Consider the following 21,498-nt stretch of genomic DNA (forward strand, 5'->3'; position numbering starts at 1 on the left):
TTGAAAGGCACACAAAAGATAGTAAAGCCTGTTTCCGATTATGCTTGAAAGGCACAAAACACAGAAGTATAATAACGGAGTTTCAATGATACATGCTGATTTGGCCCTGTGTTTAAATGATCTGCAGGTATCCTTTTCTTCTTCCTTCTGTAGGATAACGGTTTCTGCCATGTGCTTTATGGATTTCAGCAGGTTTCCTCTTGACACTCAAAACTGTTCCCTTGAACTCGAAAGCTGTAAGTCTCTCTGCCTGATGAGTATGTTCCATTACCATCACATATAGCATAGAAATAGCACACATGCTCTTCACAAGCATTTAAGCATATTGATACATAGATTAGATAGACAGACAGACAGACAGACAGACAGACAGACAGACAGACAGACAGACAGACAGACAGATAGATAGATAGATAGATAGATAGATAGATAGATAGATAGATAGATAGATAGATAGATAGATAGATAGATTTCCAAGGCACTTGTTCTTTTTCTTTGCCTTTCTGTTTTTTACTAAGGACAATGGCTGTTTGTCTCTGAAATGAGGTGATTCGGGAAGAAAATGCTTTGATAATTACATATACTGCAGTTTTCTTAATGGTTATGAAGAAACAGTAGTCTAAGAAGGTGAATATCCCTAATGTTATTACATGGACTGGCACAGTTAGAAAGCTCTGGAATCCATATGTTTGGAAGAGTCACAATCCATCAAGTGTACATAGATTTCTCAAAAGAAAAAACAACAGTTCTAGGCATAGACTCCACCCCCCCCCCATCAAAGCCCTGTCAAAAAGCATCTGAATGAGTTCCTTCAATGGGGCTGACCCAGCAGCAGTTGTCATAAGATACCACATTTCATAATATGACAAAATTCGAGCCATCTCACCAGATGCTTCCCTTCTGCCTAGACACTCCTTCCAGAACCTATTAGAAACATTTGGTGCTACTTTTCAATTTAAAAATGTGGTCCTCTTGACTCATTTTGTATTCTCATCAAAAAGAGGCACACAGTTCTAAGAGACCTGAGGCCTGGCATCGCCCTGAGCAAATAGAGGCAATGCTGTTATCATCTTTCTGAGGGCTAGATTAATGTTTTGTAAAAATGCACACCAAGAGGGCGAGGTGGTGAGTTTTCACACATCACGTTGCCACAAAAAAAGCTTCCATTTTATGTCAGTCATTAGGCTCTAAATTTGGGAGATATTTTTTTCTTTTGGTATGAAAGTTTAATCAGTCTGATCACAAACATTTTTAGTATTTAATACAGACATGTTATCGAGCCAGTCACTGTACCAACAGAACTATACAAAACATAGTTATTATAGACCTTTATGGAATGTATAAGAGTTGTGACACCTGCAGGAAAGATGTTGTCTTATTGTAGATGCCTACAATGAGGAGGATCTAATGCTGTACTGGAAGCATGGAAATAAGTCCTTAAATACAGAAGAGCATATTTCCCTTTCCCAATTCTTCATTGAGGAATTCAGTGCATCTAGTGGATTGTCATTCTACAGCAGCACAGGTACAGCATCTTTTTGTTGTTGGTAGTGGTGGTGGTGGTGGTAGTCGTGGGGCTTGAACTCTGGGCCTGGGCACTGTCCCTCAGCTCTTCAGCTCAAGGCTAACGCTCTACCACTTGAGCCACAGCGCCGCTTCCGGTTTTCTAGTGGTTTATTGGAGCTAAGAGTCTCATGGAGTTTCCTACCCAGGCTGGCTTTGAACCATGATCCTTAGATCTCAGCCTCCTGAGTAGCAAGGATTACAGGTGTGAGCCACTGGTGCCCAGCTAGGTAGAGCATCTTATGTGGACAAGTTATTCATAGTTAGTGAGCTCCTACTGTTTGCCAGGAACCACATCGTGGGACTAACCCTGTATCCCAGCAGGTGTCTCATTTGGCCAATAGCAACATCTCCCCAATTTCAAGGGAGCTGCCCTCAAAACATCCTTTCTCAATCATGCACATACCTCTAGCTAGATGCCTTCTTCCCTTTTCTGCCCTGCTAGTCTACTTTTAATATAACGGTGATATTTGAAAACATAAAAATTGTTTCCACTCAAATCCCATACGTTTCTTCACCACACTTAGAATGGCAGTCAACCACTCCAAGATGATTTGCCCCCTTCCTACTGCTGCACCCTCAACCCAAGCCTCTGTTCCTCCATCTGACTCTCCTCTTCTCGTCTTGGTTGTCCTTAAATTGTCCTCTACTTGTCCTTGATTATCTTACTACATCCCGAGGCCTCTTCTTTGATCTTCTCTTCCCTCTATCTAGAGTATTTCCCCCTATCCCTGCTTCCTATCACCAGCTCAGTGTTTCATTTACACCTGTGTTCAGTTATCTCTTTAAACAATGCTTCCCTGGCCACAATTTCTAAAATAGACCTCTTTACTCACCATTTCCTGTTTCCATTTGTCTTCCGATCACTTACTACTACCTAAAGTACACACTTAGCTTTATTGTCTGAGTTCCTCATAGAAACAGGACAAAGAGCTGTCAGTATGGCTGAGTTCTAAAGTCAAACCTCAGTACTTTCAAATAAATGAGTAAGAGAAGATCTTCACTAGCCATACAACAGACAAGTGTGTCATATCTAAAATATACCTGGAACTCAAAATATTAAATCCCCCAAAAACAAATCTTCAAAGAAACAACTGCCCAATAAATAACTAGGCTAAAGACTTAAAAAGAAACTTCTCTGAAGAGAATAGACACATGAAGAAATGCTCAACCTCTCAAGCCATAAAAGAAATGAAAATCAAAACAACATTGAGATACCACCTCACCCCAGTTAAAATGGCTATAATCAAGAACTCTAATAACAACAGATGCTGGAGGGGATGTGGATAGAAGGGAACCTTACTGCATTGTTGGTGGGAGTGTAAACTTGTTCAACCACTTTGGAAAGCAGTTTGGAAGTTCCTCAAAAGACTCCACATAGAGCTCCCCTATAACCCAGCACTCCCACTTTGGGGCATTTACCCAAATGGTCACAAACAAGACCACACTGAAGCTACCAGTACAACTATGTTTATTGCAGCCTTATTTACCATTGCTAAGATATGGAAGCAACCCAGATGCCCCTCAGTCAATGAATGGATCAAGAAAATGTGGTATATATACACAATGGAATTCTATGCCTCCATCAGAAAGAATGGCATGGACAATGGACATTTGTTAGGAAATGGAAAGACTTGGAAAAAAATTATATTAAGTGAAGTAAGCCAGGCCCAAAGAAACATAGGTCCCATGGTTTCCCTTATTTTCAATTACCAGTATATGTCTGAGACAAGCAGAAAAAGTCAGATAAGTTGATGTTAGGTGAAATGAACCCCAAGATAAGTATTCAAATGTTTTTTCTTTCATGCAATTGTTTCTAGCATATTTATAAGATGATTTCTTTGGTGCTTTGTATGTCCCTCCCCCATGGTATAACCCCTGCTTTCACTGTATTTGATGTTGCTATAATTTGTGGAGGGGAAGTGGAAAAACAAATCATTTAAATAGGGATACAGGTGGACCCATTGCAACAATGAGATGTACAAGTCGTTAGGTTGAAAAACGAACTTTACAACTTTGGGAGTGGGGAGGGTCAGGTAGAGGGAGGCGGGAGATGTGAAGGGAAGGGAAGGGGGAACAAAGGAAGAGGCAACAATGCTTGGTAAGAAATGTACTCATTATCTTGCCCATTAATGTAACCCCTCTGTACAGTATTTTCACAATAAAAAAATAAATGAGTAAATAAATAAATAAAAATAAATAATAGAAGAAAAAACAAAGGAAAGAAAAGAAAAGAAGTAATAATGAAGGGATTTGTTTGTTGTGTTTACCACTTTCTCGCAGATCCTGGAATGTGTCCAGTGCATGATAGATGCTCAATAAAAATCAACTGAATGAGTCAGTTAGCTTCTCAGAGAAACTAATTGACTTTCTGGGACCAAAGGCTCTTTATATATTTAGATGCAGAAAATATTGTCTAGAACATCCACAATGTGTCTATATTGCTTGTGATTCAGCAAATTATGCTATTCATTATGCTATTCATTTTAATCATGTCCGTTGTCTTTTTTGATACCTTCATACATTAATGTTTTTGATCACTGATACATCCTTGACAAATGGAAGATTCTCAAGAGCAAATTGGATCAATGGTATATAATTTCAAAAGAACTCAGAAAAGTTTAATACTCTAATACTGCCAATTAGAGATGAATTTGATTCTTATGATCCATTGTTCTTGTTATTGTTCTTCCTTTTCCTTTTTGGCTTCTCTATATAAGTAAATATATGTATATTTAATCATAATTTTAATGTTCTTAATTCAATTCAATTAATTAAATATAAAATTTTAGTTTTAATTAAAGCCAATCAATACTTACATAACTGAATGAATGCAGTAGACACCATGGCTCATGCTTGTAATCTTAGCTACATGGCAGGTGGAGATTGGAATGATCATAGTACAAGGTGAGCCACGACAGAAAGTTAACAAGATCTCATCTCAACCAATAAATTGGCCATGGTATTGTGCATCTGTCACCTCAGCTATGCACGAAGCATAAGTAAGGAGACTGAGGTGCAAAACAGTCAGAGAAAAACCATGTGATTCTATCTAAAAGTCACTAATGTGGGAGGCTGAGGGTATGACTTAAACGGGACAGTACTTGCCTGATATGTGCAAGGCTCTGAGTTCAAACTCCAGTAGAGTTAAGGAGAAAAAGGAAGGAAGAAAGGAAGGAAGGAAGGAAGGAAAGAAGGAAGGAAGGAAGGAAGGAAGGAAGGAAGGAAGGGAGGAAGGAAGGGAGGGAGGGAGGGTGGGAGGGAGGGTGGGAGGGAGGGAGGGAGGGAGGGAGGGAGGGAGGGAGAGGAAGAGAAGAAGCTATGTCATGGAGGAATGGAGGCAATAAATAATAAAGTACACAAAACATAACATATTCTTATTTTAATTAAATAACTATGACACATTATAAATTGTTAATAAAACTTTGCAATGTTTAATGGTAATATAATATGGTACATAGGGAATAGAAATCCTAAAGTCATATTACACAGAACACATACAACATATATAATATTAGAAATGATATATCTTCAGGTTTAGACATATAAGTATCCACAAATATACTGCATACCTTCAACCATTTTCTTTAGAAAAAAGCAGTGAAGCGAAATTTCACTTTAAAATTCTAATTTCACCCTGATTCATTTAGCTGTTTCCACTATTTCTCTATCTGTACTTGTCAAACTTCCTGAGTGCTACCAGGCACTGCATTAGTGGACAAAGCCTTCTTCTACTCATGTTTTAGGGAATGTCAAGATCTAGACAAAAAGTTGCATTGAAAAAATACTGCTGCTCACATGATGTTTTTACATATTTTAAAACGACTTACAGTGCCTTCACATTCAAGCATGATTGCATTTTCAAGAAGTACAATTTTGATTACTGAAAAAAATGCAATCAAATAGAATTTGGTCCAAATGAGCAGATTTGGGCAGCCTGATGGAGTTACCATAAATATTAAAAATTAAAAGCAGTTTATAGCAGCTTATAAAACCTGCTTCCAATTTGTTACTGAAGAAAGGACGTGTGTATGTGTTTGTGTGTGTGTGTGGGTGTGGGTGTGTGGGTGTGTGGGTGTGGGTGTGAAAAAGTCTAGAAAGGTTAACAAAAGGTATCTCTGAGGAATGGATATAGATTGGAGATGTTTTCAATTTTATTTTAGTACTTTTCATTTTTGGATTTGTTGAAATATGCACATTTTAATGAAAAGCATTACAATAGCCTCTAAGAATAGAAAAATGCAAGAGCAAAGCATTTAGGAAATGGTGTTCAGGTATCAAATTGATAATCAGATCTGTCCTTAGATGTCAGTTCATGTTTATTTCAGTTCGTGAGTATATAATTTCTGTGCTTCACACTAGCCATGAAGTTTTAAATATCATCTGAGAGTCAAACTCAAATGTATTTCTCTGATTACTATCCTGTTGAAATATATTTGCTTCATCAAAAATATTTGTAATATTTTTTTCTACATGCCTACCAAAGCCAACTGTAATCAACACCCTCAAATTATCTGTACAGGAAAAAACTATGTATCTGACTCTCATTAGAAAAGTGAGAAATAGAAACCTCATTCCCATTTATAGCTAAACCACAGTGTGCTCTCTTATTCTCTTGGCATTGCCTTCAACTTTGTCAGTACCACTGTACAAACCTCCCCACTGCCAAATAGTAGGAACAAACAGGTGAGCACTGTGCCCACTTCCCTTTCAGATTAAAATATTTCTCATCATTACTAGAGCTAATGTATACTTTATTGGATACAATATTCTTCATCAGTCATGTATTAAAGACTTCCCTTCTTGCAAACAACACATATTGTTAGGGAGATCTTTGAATCAAGTAATTAAGCAGACTATTCTTCAGGCTGTTTGCAAACTTTAATGGAATGCCAAGCTCCTATAGGTCCTAGGTAACGTCTGGGTAAACAGACTTGGGTACACAGATTTAGTCTCTCCTAAGAGCTAGGGGATCTAAAGAAAGTGTAATTTCACTTAGCGTGGTGTTTCCAGGAGGAAGCCTGTTCTAAAGAAGTCTGTCTCTTTCTCCTAGGCTGGTACTATAGACTTTTCATCAATTTTGTGCTAAGGAGGCATATTTTCTTCTTCGTGCTACAAACCTACTTCCCAGCCATGCTGATGGTGATGCTATCCTGGGTTTCATTCTGGATTGACAGAAGAGCTGTTCCTGCAAGAGTGTCCTTGGGTAAATAAGATTTCCTTTTGGCTTTGTAACATGCTAAAATAAGAGAGAGTCCAGGGAAGAGATTTTTTTATATATAAAAAGGGATGCTACATGGAGAAGAAATGAGAATGTGGGGCTGGCATGGACAGGGATGAATGTCGGTACTACGATGTTTATCCTACCAGCTTCATGTACTCATATAATTAGATGCTTTCCTTGCGAACCTAGACTTGAGGGATGAAGGCTCTGGCATCTGATCTGCACCTGAATGATGATGATAAGCACGGAAGGACAGATTATGAAGCAAAAGTGACTTCAGTTAAAGCAGTAACCCTTTTCCCATTTAAGGAACCCCATCTCATTCAGCCAACTCCATTTACCTTTGCCTGATGAACCCTTACATCATGAAGCAAATTAATTCCACACTATACTGTCAGTATCTTAATAAATATTGAAGTGGGCCAAAAATCAGATCCAACCACAGTGGGATTTTTGTACCATGCTACTTTAGCTGGCAAGAAATTTCAGGAGCAGACACATTTCCAACTCATTAAAGCACCACAGAGAGGCGATTATCTATTCTGTCTAGCATGTTAAATGCCACTGTCACACACACACACACACACACACACACACACACACACACACACACACACACACACACACACACACTGATATATGGAACCATTTTAGACCCACTTAGCACTTATTGCATCCTTACAAAGTGATGAAATGATGCATGATGAGACCCTGGGTTAATCCCATTTGCCTTCTTGACTGGTTCAGGGCAGAGTGCCCCCATTTCCTGTGGTTTTGTTCTTTCACCTGTAATGCTCTATCTAGAGAGAAGATTGTGATAAGTGCTTCACAATCATTGTTATTACCACACAATTCATCTCAGAAAAGATGATTTCAAAGTTAATGTTCACAAATTATATGCATACTTCAGAAGAACATTTGAAAGACATAACTTATTAATATTAATAATTTGTTCACCTCTTTCCTCTATTAAAAGCCTCAATCTGCAAGCATTTGGGGCTTACATATCTTCAAAGGAAAACTATCATCTGAGTGAGCAATTAAGTTGTTGGGACCATGTCTTCACATCAGAGCATCTGTGTTCTGACCCCAGCCCTAAGGTGGGAGTAGCATATACCCAACAGGAGTCTGAGGGCATGTCCCCATCCTGAGAAATGATGAGAAAGGCACTCAGTCTCTAAAGGTTCATGAACATGGTTTTTAATCAGATTCCTTAAGTTGACTGCTCTGCTTTTATACTGTGAAATGACAGCTAGAAGTGCTCAGAGGTTAAAATGACTGGAGAACCCAGAAATATTACATTTAAGTCATGCTGAAATTCCCCTAGAGCTTGGAAAGTTCTATGCATATTTATGTAAAATAATATGCAAATCAAAAGTATCCCTCTACCATTTCTATTAAAATAAGAACACCAGTATTCCTAAAACAATACTGTATTCTCCAGCTTTTACTTTCTACAACCTTCAAGTGCTTCCAGAGATACATTACCCTTTGTTTGATTTGCCTTTCCAAACATTGTGCTACTCAATTTCTGGATGCTACATCGTGTTCATGTCTGCATTTCAGTACACAAGCACAATATGTTTTAATCAGATCATAGTAGATAACATTTCTACCTACTTATCATTACTGTGTGATTGAGGTCTTCAAGCTGTTATTTCCTACTTATTTGTAAAGCATAAATAGGATTGTAAATTATAGCCCTCACTATGCTGTAGAGTACTATTGAATGTCTTTGGGTATCCACTAGCCAACTTTGCCTCCTCACCCTCATGCTTCCCAGCCTCCAGTAATTACAGTTTTGTGTTTTCATGTACTTCTTTTAACATGTGCATATGAGAGAAGATGTAAAATTTGTCTATGTCTGATTTCTTTCACTAACACAGTGTCCTCCAGTTCTATCTATGCTACTATTTACATTTTATCTATCATTTGATAGGACATCATTGCTTTTATGGTCAAATATTATTCCGCTGTGTACATATACATTTCATTCTTCTTTGAGGAGCATCTAGTCTATTGTGAGTGACAAAGCAACAATCATGCAGAAAAATATCTTTGATTTGTGGATCTCATTTCCTCAGGATATATAAGCAAAAGTGGACTAGCCAGATCATATGGTAGATATATTCTAGTGTCTCAATGAGACTCCATACTGTTCTCCATAATGGCTAGACCAATTTACAGTTCTATGAACAGTATATCAGAGTTCCATTTCTCTATATCCTTGCCAGTATTTGTTATTTTTACAATAATCTTTTAAAACAGATATTCAAATGAGTGTAGAGTGATTTTTCAGTGTAGTTTTGATTTGCATTTCTCTCACAACTAATCAAGTTGAGTGTTTTTTCATAAACTAGTTAACCATTTCATTTTCTTTTTTGGAATAGTAATTACTTCTATATTTTGTTCACTTGTTAAGTACTTTTTCATAAATTAGTTATTAGAATTTCTTCCTTTGAATACTAATCATTCACATACTTGCTCATTTATAATCAATTGTTTGGGGTTTTTGTTGTTGTGGTAGTGGTGGTGGTGGTGAGGCTTGAACTCTGGGCTTGGTTGCTGTTCTTCAGCTCTTCAGCACCAGTCTAGCATTCTACCACTTGAGCCACAGTGCCATTTCCGGCTTTCTGGTGGTTAATTGGAGATAAGAGTCTCATGGACTTTCCTCCCCAGGCTGGCTTGGAACTGTGATCCTCAGCTCTCAGCCTCCTGAATAGCAAGGATTACAGGCATAAGCCATCAGCGCCTGGCAATTGTTTGTTTTTTTTATAATTGAGTTTTACCTATACCAATATTGGCCTTGAAGCTTTTCCTTTATATTTCTTCTAATGATTTCATAATTTCAGATCTTGTATTTAGACAACAGGTCGTTTTCTTCACCTCTTCAATTTTTTACAATTGGTTTTGGTTGAAACATAGGGAGAAGTCTCACCTTATAAGATAATAACAATCACCTTTAATAGTTTAGATCTTGAAATGGCCTATTTGATCCCTTGCTTTTCTCAATTGAGTTCAATCCTCCATCACAGTATCTCCAAAATGCAAAGGAGATCTCACCCCAGAATATCATTGAAGAACTCTCAGCTTGGAATCCAAGACACTCTGCAGGTGCCAGATGGAACACAGGACACTCAGTTCACTTTGAAATCATTCAATAATATTTCCAGATCTCCCTGCCCTGCCCCTATATACTTACACTAAGGTAATGTGGACAATAGGTGTTTTCAAATCCCAGGACTAATTGCTTATGTATACATTTGTTCTAGCTCCCCCTCTCTTTAGGTTACCTCTCCTACCTGTCTCCTCTGTCAAAATCCTATCACCTGTCCACAGCTGATGGCTCCAACACATAGTCTCCCCATCACTGAACCCCATGATATCCCTTAGACACCACTTCTATTAAATGTTTGGCTGTGAAGCAGGGATAATTTTTCTGTAACTAGTTCCTTAAGAAAAAGAACAACTGCTGCCATCTTTGAGACCCTGTAGTGACTAGCACAGGGCCCAGTGTCTGTTTCATAATACACAGTTACTCTGGTTCTAGTGTTGACCTTTTATTGATTTCAATAATTATAATAGAGCCCCAACATTATAGAAATATCATTTTTGACTTGGCAATTTTCATAGGAGATAGCCCCATTCCAAATTGAATGTATGATGTGACAGAAATATTCTCCCTGTACGTGATTTGGAAAGGAGAGCTTGTGAGGGGATAATAAATTTGTTATTTGAACAATTGTGGAAGGATGACTAGAATTATACATTCTTTTCTATTTACCTGTCTCTTTCCTTCCTTGTCTCTATCATTCAGGTATGGTCTCTGTGCATGGATTATGCCATTCTCCAAACTGTGTATTAAATAGTGTGGTCTTAATTAGCAAACTAGTGTCTGAAGAAGGTCATCAAAGTCTTCTCATGAAGCAACGCATGATAAATAAATGTCTTCACAGAAGACATACCACATACTTGGAAAAGTACAATCTCTGAACAAATCCATTTACATAACCATCACAGAGACCAGAAGGGCTTTAAATGACACATGCCGGTGTCTGGCACCTTTGAGGGAATACAGTTGTCAATGTCCATAGATTGAGATTGGGATATTCAGTTCATCTTCCTTTTCCTTACATTACTTCACATTTCCTTTCTGCCTAAACCTATAAGGAAATGGTTGTTATTCATTTGAAGAGATACCTGTTTCCTTCAAGAGAGGGTTCCTACTGAAAAGGGAGCAGACTCAGTGGTACCACAAACCATGCTTATCTGCCTGCTGCTGTGGTGCTGGCCAATGAACATCTCCCTTATGCCTGGCCCCAAATGGCCAATGAAACACAAGCATGAGTAATTCTTCCCAGAGTGTCCTAACCTCACCTCATGCATGTTGTTAAAAGTTAATATGGCGGAGCTGTGGGGGCCCAGAGGAACTGAGTGAAATGGTTAAACGGTCTCTGGCTAAATGATCTCTCATAACACTTTCCTAACTATGCATAGCATTATCTGTAGGTGGGAAGATAATGTTCTAATCCCAACACATGACCTTTCTTTAAACTAAATGGTCTCTTCATATAATTCAAAACTCCTTTATTGGGATGTTAACTTTAATGGATCTTGAAGGAATACTGTTTGTCAAGATTAATGTATTTCCAAGGGGTGGCTCAAGACATAATGAGTGTGTTTAATGTAGCTGTAATAGCCCTGAATCCAAGTTCTACTGCTTTAGGAATTTATATTTCAGTTTCTTCATCATTGACTCCCCCTAGACAACCATTCCTCCTCCCTACATCCCATCTGTTTTATTAGTGTTATTATTATTGCTTATCCAGAATACTGCTTTTAAAATACATAAAACTATATGCAAAAACCTTTTTTTTTAATAAAATGACTGATACTTTTTAACATCCTAGGGATATATAAACAATGAAATTCCTTTTTTAACTGTATTAATCATTTATTCAAAATACATGATGAGACTTTTCTGAATACAAAGGTTATGTCTTTGTTCTGTACCCTTACTCTATCCACGAGGTCCATATTACTGTTTATTGAAGAATATTGCTCTACTTTCCATATCTTAGAAAATCAATTAGAACGGTACTGGTATACTGTTACTTGCTAAGCAGGTACATTAATACTTGAACTATGCCCCAAGCTATGCCCCTTGCTTTATTTTTTCAGATAGGGTCTTGCATTTTCACTCAGGGCATCATGAACCATGATCCTCTTGTCTATGCCTCCCCCAAAGGTAGTGTGCACTACCACCACCAAACTTGTTAGTTTCTCTAACTTGTTATTTAGTTAAATTCTCACTAATCTTTGCCTAGGCTAGTCTAAAACTATAGTCTTCCCAACCTCTACTCTTTCTTTCCCTCCCTCCCTCCCTTCCTTCCTTCCTTCCTTCCTTCTTTCCTTCCTTCCTCCCTTCTTCCCTCCCTCCCTCCCTCCCTCCTTCCCTCCCTCCCTCCCTCCCTCCTTCCCTCTCTTCCTTCGTTCTTTTTTTCTTTCTTTCTTTCTTTCTTTCTTTCTTTCTTTCTTTCTTTCTTTCTTTCTTTCTTTCTTTCTTTCTTTTTTCACCTGGGCACTTGTCGCTAAGCTCATTTGCTCAAGGCTAGTGCTCTACCACTTTGAGCCACAGCAGCATTTCTGGTTGTTTCCTTGTTAACTGGAGTCTCGTGGACTTTCCTGCCAGGGCTGGCTTTGAACCATGATCCTCAGATCTCAGCCTCCTGAGTAGCTAGGATTACAGGTGTGAGCCACTGGCACTAGTCCAAACTCTACTTTCTGACTAGCTGGGATTACAGATTTGAACCACACTACCCAGTGAGCAGCTCAAATTTTTTGAACTAATGAGGTAAACTACTGCATAGAAATGCTAGTTTGTGATTCCTTTGGTTTCTACCAGTGAAGTATGAAAGGGATGGGACTTAAATAGCATATGCCTATTGAAAAGCATAAATTACCTTTGTCTCTTGACGTATTTCTCAAAATGATGTAGCACATTTCCTCTAAGACTCTTCATGTGCAGAGACTGATTTACAATTTTTTAAAAAGGAAATTTCCTTTACATTTCCCAAATGAGAAGTATATTCATGAGTGTAATGCACAGGATTACTACTTGTAGAAAGAGATTCCAATCCTGCACCAGACAAAATTTGGGCCAAGTACTTAGCCACTGTCATTTCATATTCCTTAGCCACAACATGCCACTGACCAATACTTACCTAGGTGCATGATACCTGTACTTGTAATGTTTACAAAAACTTCACCTCTCTATGTTGATGTAACCAGTGTGTTTTGGAGCCAAAGAGGGCAAACAGCCTGGAATAAGAAAATAGCAGCTTTTACCACACGAAATCTGGAAGCCAAAGATACAATAGCTGGGTTTAATGTTAAGCATTAGAGTAGTATTTATGTTTCTTATTATGAATTTCAATCAAGGTGACATTCTGGGTCCTTCCATGGTGTAACTCAAATTTCCAGGTTGTGTTTTTCTTGGTTATACAAACTGAGTGGCTCAAAAGAGCTGCTACTGTGATTAACATGGGGCGCCATCCCAGGAGAACCTCACAGAATTATTGTATACACAAGGGAAATCTGTTGGTGAAAGCTGTCTCCATACTGTGTCTCTACACTTAGCTGCAAGCCATGGAGCTTTTCCTGCTGGTTTTGACACCTTACAACTTGCAATAATCATTAAGGGTTCCATTGGGCCCTCCCTGCTGGAAAGTAAGACATAAAAACATTCCAGCCAGTGTATCATATTGTAAATATTTCAAGTATTTATTCCAAATACTTACAATATTCCAAATATTTACAATATGATACTTTTTCTCCAGGCAGGACCCTGGCAATATCCTGAGTCACCTTTATTATATTAAAGAAATCTAAGTCAATTTTTCCTCCATTATTCTAAGGAGTCCCTCTACCTCTGATGCCCATGAAAGAACAGGATGAGAAGCTGAGGAAAGAAAAAGAAGGAAAGAGAGGGGAAGTAAAATATGACAGAGGAGAATAGAGTGGTTTAGCAAATGGTTTTAGTGAATCATGTAAAAACCAGCACATATACACTCAGAATTTCAATCGAAATGAACAATTTCATTAATAAGAGACTAAGAGAATAATGATGGCCTTGGAATATTAGAATATTCTCTATGAACAACGATAATGGGGATACACTATGAAAGATTAATCTGGAGAATAGCAGTCTTCAAAGGTAATAAAGATCATTCAAGAAGTGATCACAAGGGTTCTTCTGCCCCATGAAAGACTTAAAGGTAGTTACAAAGACCATTCCTTAATGAGGACCATTCTTAAATTATAGGAACGATTAATGAAAATAACTTAGACAACAGGAGATATACCATAGGGGGAAGAACAAAAGAAACAAAAATATAGCATAGTATATTAAAAACAAACACAAAGAAAGACCTCTTGGGGTTCGTTTAGCATCATCTTATATGGTCATATGTACATAGCTTTAGAACTTTTCTGTTCATCTGATAAAATTATCCTAGATGTATACTAATTATTGCAAATTAAGGAAACCATGGGACCTATATTTCTTTGGGTCTGGCTTACTTTGCTTAATATGATTTTTTTGAATCTTTCCATTGTTGTCACTGTGCTTGATTTTGGTACCCTGAATCTTGTATATACATTTGTGTAATTGGGGAGGGGGGGGAAGAGGAATAACAAAACGCTAAACAAGGACACAGGATGACCCATTGCAACAATGATATCCACAGGACAGTATATTGGAAATGAACTTTACAACGTTGGCTGGGGAGCAGGGGGAGGAGTGAGGGAGGTGGGAGAGGGGAGGGATAGTAGACAAACAGAGGAGGGGTAACAATGCTTGACAAGAAATGTATTCATTGCCTTCCTCGTGTAACTATAATAAATAATTTTTAAATTAAAAATATCAAAAAGAAAATAAATTTGAGATTTCTTTCCAAGAATAATTTTTTTAACTGAGCACCTCTTTACATTTCTGGGATGGTAGGCAAAGCTCATTGAGGAAAATCTGCTGACATAATTTGACTTTGTCTCTTTAGATGATGGAAGGACAGTGGGGGTGAAAGCGGGAAGCAGAGGTGAAAATAAAAATCCAATGACAGCTGTGTGCACAAGGGCAACGTGGAGATTTTCGCCACCAACCATTGGCTGACCACATTGCTATTGCCATAGAAGCACACCAGCGGGTATGATCTAGCAGTAGATCTGGGAACTTGAATGGCTGTATTACTGAGCTTGTTACTCTTTTGATTGACAGGAATCACCACAGTGCTGACCATGTCCACGATCGTCACTGGTGTGAGCACTTCCATGCCTCAGGTGTCCTATGTCAAGGCTGTGGACGTGTACTTGTGGGTCAGCTCCCTCTTTGTGTTCCTGTCAGTCATTGAGTACGCAGCTGTGAATTACCTCACCACGGTGGAAGAGTGGGAAAGGTTCAAGTGCGGAAGGAAGGTACAGCCTTGCTTTGACTACTGGATCCCATTACAATGTGGGAAGATTATTCTCTTCTAAAACCCTATCCAGATAGGACTTAGAGGCTTTGAGTTAAGTCCATATTTCTTAGCAAGTCCAAGTTTATAGGATGGTGACAATTTATTATTGAACTTGAATCTCTGCTCTGTGCTGTCTAGCTACCTCTTACCCTCATCCACCCTTATCAGGAGCACCCAGGTGGGGGATGCTTCTCTCAATGTGCTACTCTCTGCTGAGTGGACCCCTTTTAAAGAAGGGGCTGCTGTACAGAGGCTTTCCTTTCAAGTAGCTGAGGATGATGAAGGCAATGACAATAGCTCACATGTAAGGTATGATCATCACATATTTGCATTATCCCACGTACTTAACATATCTGTCATTTAATTGTCACAGGAACCCTGATAGGTCAGTTTTTTATTGCCCTTGTGTCACAAAGGTGAAATAAGTCTACATCCAATAAACAATCCCACAATTCCCCTTTTCCTTTTGTTTTTTAAGTTTGTTTTCTTAGGATAATATCTGGCACTAACTTTGCCATACTGGCCTCCAACTGTGATCCTCTTAGCTCCCTTCCAAACGACTGGGATTACAGTTGTATACCACCATCCTCAGCCTAAATGTCCTCCTATAAAGGTTTCATTATCTCAAAAAAAAAAAAAAAGCTCTACTTGCCATTCAGATATTATTAGGATGGAATGAAGATGTGATTTAGAGTTAGAAGTAATGTCAAACTGACTTCCACCACCTTTATCTTTATGCTACAAAATATATATTTGAAAAATGATAATGATGTACCTCATAAAGCTGTTGTAAAAGCCAAATAAGGCTAGGCGCTGATGGCTCACTCCTGTAATCCTAGCTACTCAGGAGGCTGAGATCTGAGGATCATAGTTCAAAGCTAGCTGGCGCAGGAAAGTCCATGAGACTCTTATCTCCAATTAACCACCAGAAAACCAGAAGTGCACTGTGGCTCAAGTGGTAGAGCACTTGCCTTGAGCTGAAGAGCTGAGGGACAGTGCCCAGGCCCAGAGTTCAAGCCCAGAACTGAAAAAAAAAGGCCAAATAATATGAAAATTGATCAGAAAGCTTGAAGTGCTATACAAGTGTAAGTTCTTATGAGTAAGGTCTTATGAGTCAAGAACTCACAGTCAGTGTGAATAAGAATGTTCATTTAGATCATACACAGGCTGACTGATATATGAGGCCTCTGAAGAGAGATGTTTGAGAGAGGAGAGAGAAGAAGAGTATACCTCCCAGCTCATGGGCTCATTAGTGACACCCCTTTTCAGTATTTGAGTTAGAAGCCAGTGTTAAAAGGAGAGCAAGAGGCAGGAACTAGACATCACCTTTGTTTGGATAAAGCTGTCAAACATCTTTTAGGTCTGTAAGCAGGAGGACCACCAATATTCATCACTCAATTGAAAATGATCCTTTGGTTATTGCCCAAGCTAAACAATTTATGACTCCACCAGGTAGTACAGTTCTTTTTATACCATTTTAGAAGAGAGACCTGGATACTACTACAGATCCCAAAGTGAAGATAAAGGGGTCTGAGTCACACACCCCAGTCCCTGTCCCCAGAAGGAAGCAGAACATGAGTTGAGGCAGAATGAGAAAAGCCTAGGAGGATAGCTGATAAAATTCTTCAATAAGAAAATCTAAACCAAGCAACAATCCTTTCACTCAATCACCTACCCCCTCCCCCCATCACCACTTCTACCATTCCATGGCAAACACATCCCAACCCCACCAGACACTTAGATCAAGGAAGTGGAAGATACCACTCATACTGACCCCCATCCACTATGGAGAAAGGAAGCTATTTTTCTGATCTCTTATTCAATTTATTTCCAAATTCCAAGATCTAGTACTCAGTCTAAAAAAGTCAGAACTATTATCTAGATAAAATAAGCCCTAGCTATGTGCTTATTTGTAGACATTGGTGGAAAATTGAAAATAAGTTTATTTTTTGGCAGTCCAAGGTAAATACCCTAATACTCAAGCCACATTCCAACTCTATTTCTCTCTGCTTTTTTAAATGGGGCCTTGAACCATGCTTTTCCAACTGATGCCTCCTATGTAGCTAAGATTACAAATGTCTGCCATTGTACTTGGTTTGTTATTGGACATGGGTTACTGCTAACATGTTTTGCCCAACTGGGCTCAAACTCATATCCTCTCAATCCCCACCTTCTGTGTAGCTGGGATTATAGTCATACACCAGTACACCGAACCCCATATCAGTTCTAAATCTATTTCTATTGAACTAATTTATACACTTTAAAAAAATAGCAGCATATTCCTAAATATAGACTAAAACTTTAATTATACAGATAATTTGAGACGATAAAATCAGAGACAGAAAATTACACTCATTTTTCAAAGATTTGCCTTCTTTAACACACTGACGATGCGTTTGTTCAAATAAAAACTGGATGAAAGAAGAGGTCAAGGGGAATTGCAGTTTGAGTTCAGTCAGGGCATATACTTGACATGCTTTCTCGATCAATAGCTGGGCCTAGTGAAGTACATGTATAATTACAGCTTCATGGGAAGCTGATATTAGGAAGGTCATAATTCCAGGCTTGCCTGGAAAAAACATTTTCAAGAAAGAAAATGGATGTGTGCCACACTCTGATCATCTCACTAAGAGGGAAAGCCAAAAGAAAATGGGTCATGGTCGAAGCCAACACCTTATCAGGAAGTAAGACTCTACTTCAAAAGTAACTACTTCAAAAAAGGGCTGGGTGTGTGGGCAGGGCTCCATCCTAGCAAGTGTGAGGTCTTGATTTTAAACATAGCACCAACAAATACATAAAAAAGTGGATGGCTGGTGTGATGACTTAGAAACCACCTGTATAACTTGGGCAGGGAAGGTGGCTCAGTGGTAGAGTGCTCTCCTTGCAGGCATAAGGCCCTGGGTTTGATTCCTCAGCACCACATAAGCCGAAAAAGCCAGAAGTGGTGCTGTAGCTCAAGTGGTTAAGTAGTAGCCCTGAGCTGAAGAGCTGAAGGACAGTGCCCAGGTCCAGAGTTCAGGCCCCATGACTGACAAAAAAAAAAAAAAAAAAGTTTTTATATCCTCAGATCTGCAATTGAACTCACTATTAATATTACTGGTATTATTCAGTCTTGATCTTACTGCATGGATATTTTGTCCATACTCATTGTGTTGTGAAAAAATTCTACAGCTGAGTAAAAAAGGGATAGCATATCTCAAAGTATGGCTCCTCTGTTCAGTTCACTGACCGCCTGGATCCTCATGCCTTTCAATTAAGGAAAATACTAAGTTTTCAATTGCAGAATTTGCTCTGCAACCTCCAAGTTGAGTGCAGAATAATTCCATTTAGAGTTGCCTCTCAATATTTGCTCATTTTTCTACTTCCCAAAAAATCAGGAATTGATGTTATTTCCTTGAAAAGCAATTACTCAACAGCTGCGTGCTAGACATTGCCTTACCCTAGTGGACCACTTTTCCCCTTATAGTAAAACCTGAAATTGTTCAGTTTAGACTCAGCCAGACACTGGAGCCAGAAAGCACTGAGAATTTGCTCCTTCAGAAAAATAAACCAATTTTATGTTCTTTATTTGGGCTATGTTAGCATCATTTATAGCAAAATTTATAGCAAAAATTATAACATCATTTTAAAGCAAAACTAGGGACGCTTGGCTATTTGGCATTTTAAAAGAGCAGCTGAAATCATTCCCTAACCCATCTTTAATTCAAGTATAAATGGAATACTAGATTATATTTTTCTTCTTTGGAAGATTAAAAAATGCACACAGACTGGGCACACTTCCCTGTTCTTTCTAAAGACGAAAATATTAGCTGAAATCCAAATCTGTTTGGCTTATGTCGATATTTTGAATAAGCATATTCTACTTGAACTCACAAACTTATAGCAAGCTACTCACTCATCCTACTCAGAAACAAAGGAGAAAATTGTGCATCTTGAATGAGTATCTATCAGGTCAGGACTGTGTCAGGAGATGGTGATAGGATATATGTTACTAATGTTTACGGTGTCCTAATATCTCACAAAAATAAATACAAACCTCTTTGTTGGTTCACTGTTTGTCAGAAATGTTTTTCATTTGTTACTAAAATGTATTTTAGTTGGACACCAAGAGCAAAACCAGAATTCTTTCTAATGAACAAAACATTCCCAGCATTTAAAAAAACGATTTTTTAAATCTGGTTTACATTTTTACTATAACTTATGAATAAGGCCTTGTTTATGACTTACTGACACTTTTTTGGGGCGGGACAGACTTCTGGAATGTACGATATAGATGCAGTTCAAGCCATGGCCTTCGATGGTTGTTACCATGACAGCGAGACTGACATAGACCAGACTTCCTTTTCTCTACACTCCGAAGAAGGCTCCATGAGAGGAAGATCCACAGGCAGCCCCTGCACAGAATCCTCTCAGATAAAGAGAAGAAAATCCCTGGGAGGAAACATTGGGAGAATCATCCTAGAAAACAACCATGACATTGACATGTATTGTAGAGTTTTATTTCCCACTGTGTATATAATATTTAATTTGTTTTACTGGGGGATATATGTATAAAGAAGATCTTTTACCCTAATATTCTTTTCATTGTGTGTGGTGCTTGGGATCAAATTCAGCATTTTGCAGATTCTAGGCAAACACGCTGCTAGCCCTAGCCCAAAGTGGATTTTCTACTGTATAAAATTGTATCAGAGTCATATTATGTTATTTTAAGACTCTTGGATATGAGTTGTAGCATATTATATTAAAGTGGGAGAGAACCACTTTTGTCTCCTGGCTTAAAGAAGTTTTTTTTTTTTTTTTTTTTTTTTTTTGGTCATGGGGCTTGAACTCTGGGCCTGGGTGCTGTCCCTCAGCTCTTCAGCTCAAGGCTAGTGCTCTACCACTTGAGCTTCAGCGCCACTTCTGGTTTTCTGGTGGTTTATTGGAGATAGGAGTCTCACGGTCTCTCCTGTCCGGGCTGGCTTTGAACCCCGATCCTCAGATCTGAGCCTCCTGAGTAGCTAGGATTACAGGCGTGAGCCACCAGCCGCCCGGCTTTAAAGAAGTTTTGAAAGCTGACTGCTTTACATCTAGAAAGAGTTCAAAATTTTATGAAGATTAGGCCATAAACAAGAGTCACAGGCATTTATGTGCTGGGAAAAATGTTTTTTTACAAGGATGTGCTTCATAACTACTTTATCTGGACTGGGCCCTCTTTTCTTAATGAAAATGTTCTTTATTTAACTAGGGAATTAATTCAAAGATAATTTATTTCATAGTGTCATTCAAATGCCAGACTACTTCATGGACCATGTCCTCCTATGGGAGGACATCAAAGTGTCAGCACTTTACTGAGAGTCCCAGGAAGAGCCCTTTTCCTATCTCCACTCAGTTCTTTTGTCTGTAATATTTTGTGTATTATCTTGAGTCCCAAAGAGGGAAAATAGCTGAACCCCAATCAGTCTGTGGGCCTAATATTCACACTCCAATCAATTATCAATAGCAGCTAGTATTTTGTGGGTAAGATTTAGCTTTCATAGCTTTTTTCAATAATAAATTATTTTAATGATCAAATGTCTATTGTCCAACTGTGTGTTCCAGACACTGTATTAACCATTATAAACTGAAAAACAAGTATGAAATCACCTAATCCTTCCATCCCTGAATGCATACTCAAGTAATAGCAAATTGGTTGGTTAACCCAAGATAACAAATATTAATAGGGAGGTATACCCAACATGATGTATGAGTTCTGAAAAGAGAATATAACAAAAAAAGAAAAGAACCACAATGTGGCAGGTAGGAAGTGGACTCTCAAATTATAGACCCAAGATGTGTTTGGATGTTATGTTAATGAGTGAAAAAAGTGGAATGAAAGCTTTGATCTTCAGTAACTTTGGTTAAACAAGTAAATCAGCTTAAATGGATATTCAATAAATGTTAGTTGAGTATATAAAGCTCAGATAATTAGTATACACTTTGCAGGTCAGCCCCTTGCATATTTTTGTGTTGGGTATTTTGTGAAATTTTAACCACTTAGAGAAAGGCCCTTGGCGGGAAATATGAAAATTTCACACTCCTTTAATTGCAGAAATTGACTGAAGAGAAATCAATGAAATAGGGCATTACTTCCAATGTAGTTCCTTTTGTTTTTACCATAAAGTTATTTAAATTATTTAATGCAGGTGAAGAAAAATATAATTTTCCATTTAATAGTAA

The 21,498-nt window shown here is 38.3% G+C and overlaps 1 protein-coding gene and 1 long non-coding RNA gene across 2 annotated transcripts in view; one reads left to right on the forward strand and one right to left on the reverse strand.

The window, feature by feature from the left end:
• The window catches only part of Gabrr3 (gamma-aminobutyric acid type A receptor subunit rho3), a 39,275-nt gene extending 19,421 nt beyond the window's left edge, over positions 1-19,854 (forward strand). The window contains exons 5-9 of the mRNA XM_070028767.1: positions 154-236; positions 1,385-1,525; positions 6,617-6,769; positions 15,063-15,259; positions 19,552-19,854. Of these exons, the coding sequence (XP_069884868.1) occupies positions 154-236; positions 1,385-1,525; positions 6,617-6,769; positions 15,063-15,259; positions 19,552-19,854 (877 nt within the window). The remainder of the gene's footprint in view (positions 1-153; positions 237-1,384; positions 1,526-6,616; positions 6,770-15,062; positions 15,260-19,551) is intronic.
• On the reverse strand, positions 7,503-19,730 carry LOC138831720 (uncharacterized). The gene is made up of 3 exons (XR_011373433.1): positions 19,532-19,730; positions 13,012-13,108; positions 7,503-7,587 (listed from the first exon to the last, which is right to left on the reverse strand). It is a non-coding gene; the product is annotated as an uncharacterized lncRNA (long non-coding RNA).
• Positions 19,855-21,498: the final 1,644 nt, after the last annotated feature.

This window comes from Dipodomys merriami, unplaced genomic scaffold (genome assembly GCF_024711535.1).
Source record: "Dipodomys merriami isolate MVZ:Mamm:240054 unplaced genomic scaffold, mDipMer1.0.p SCAF_2, whole genome shotgun sequence".
Classification (NCBI taxonomy): Eukaryota; Metazoa; Chordata; class Mammalia; order Rodentia; family Heteromyidae; genus Dipodomys; species Dipodomys merriami.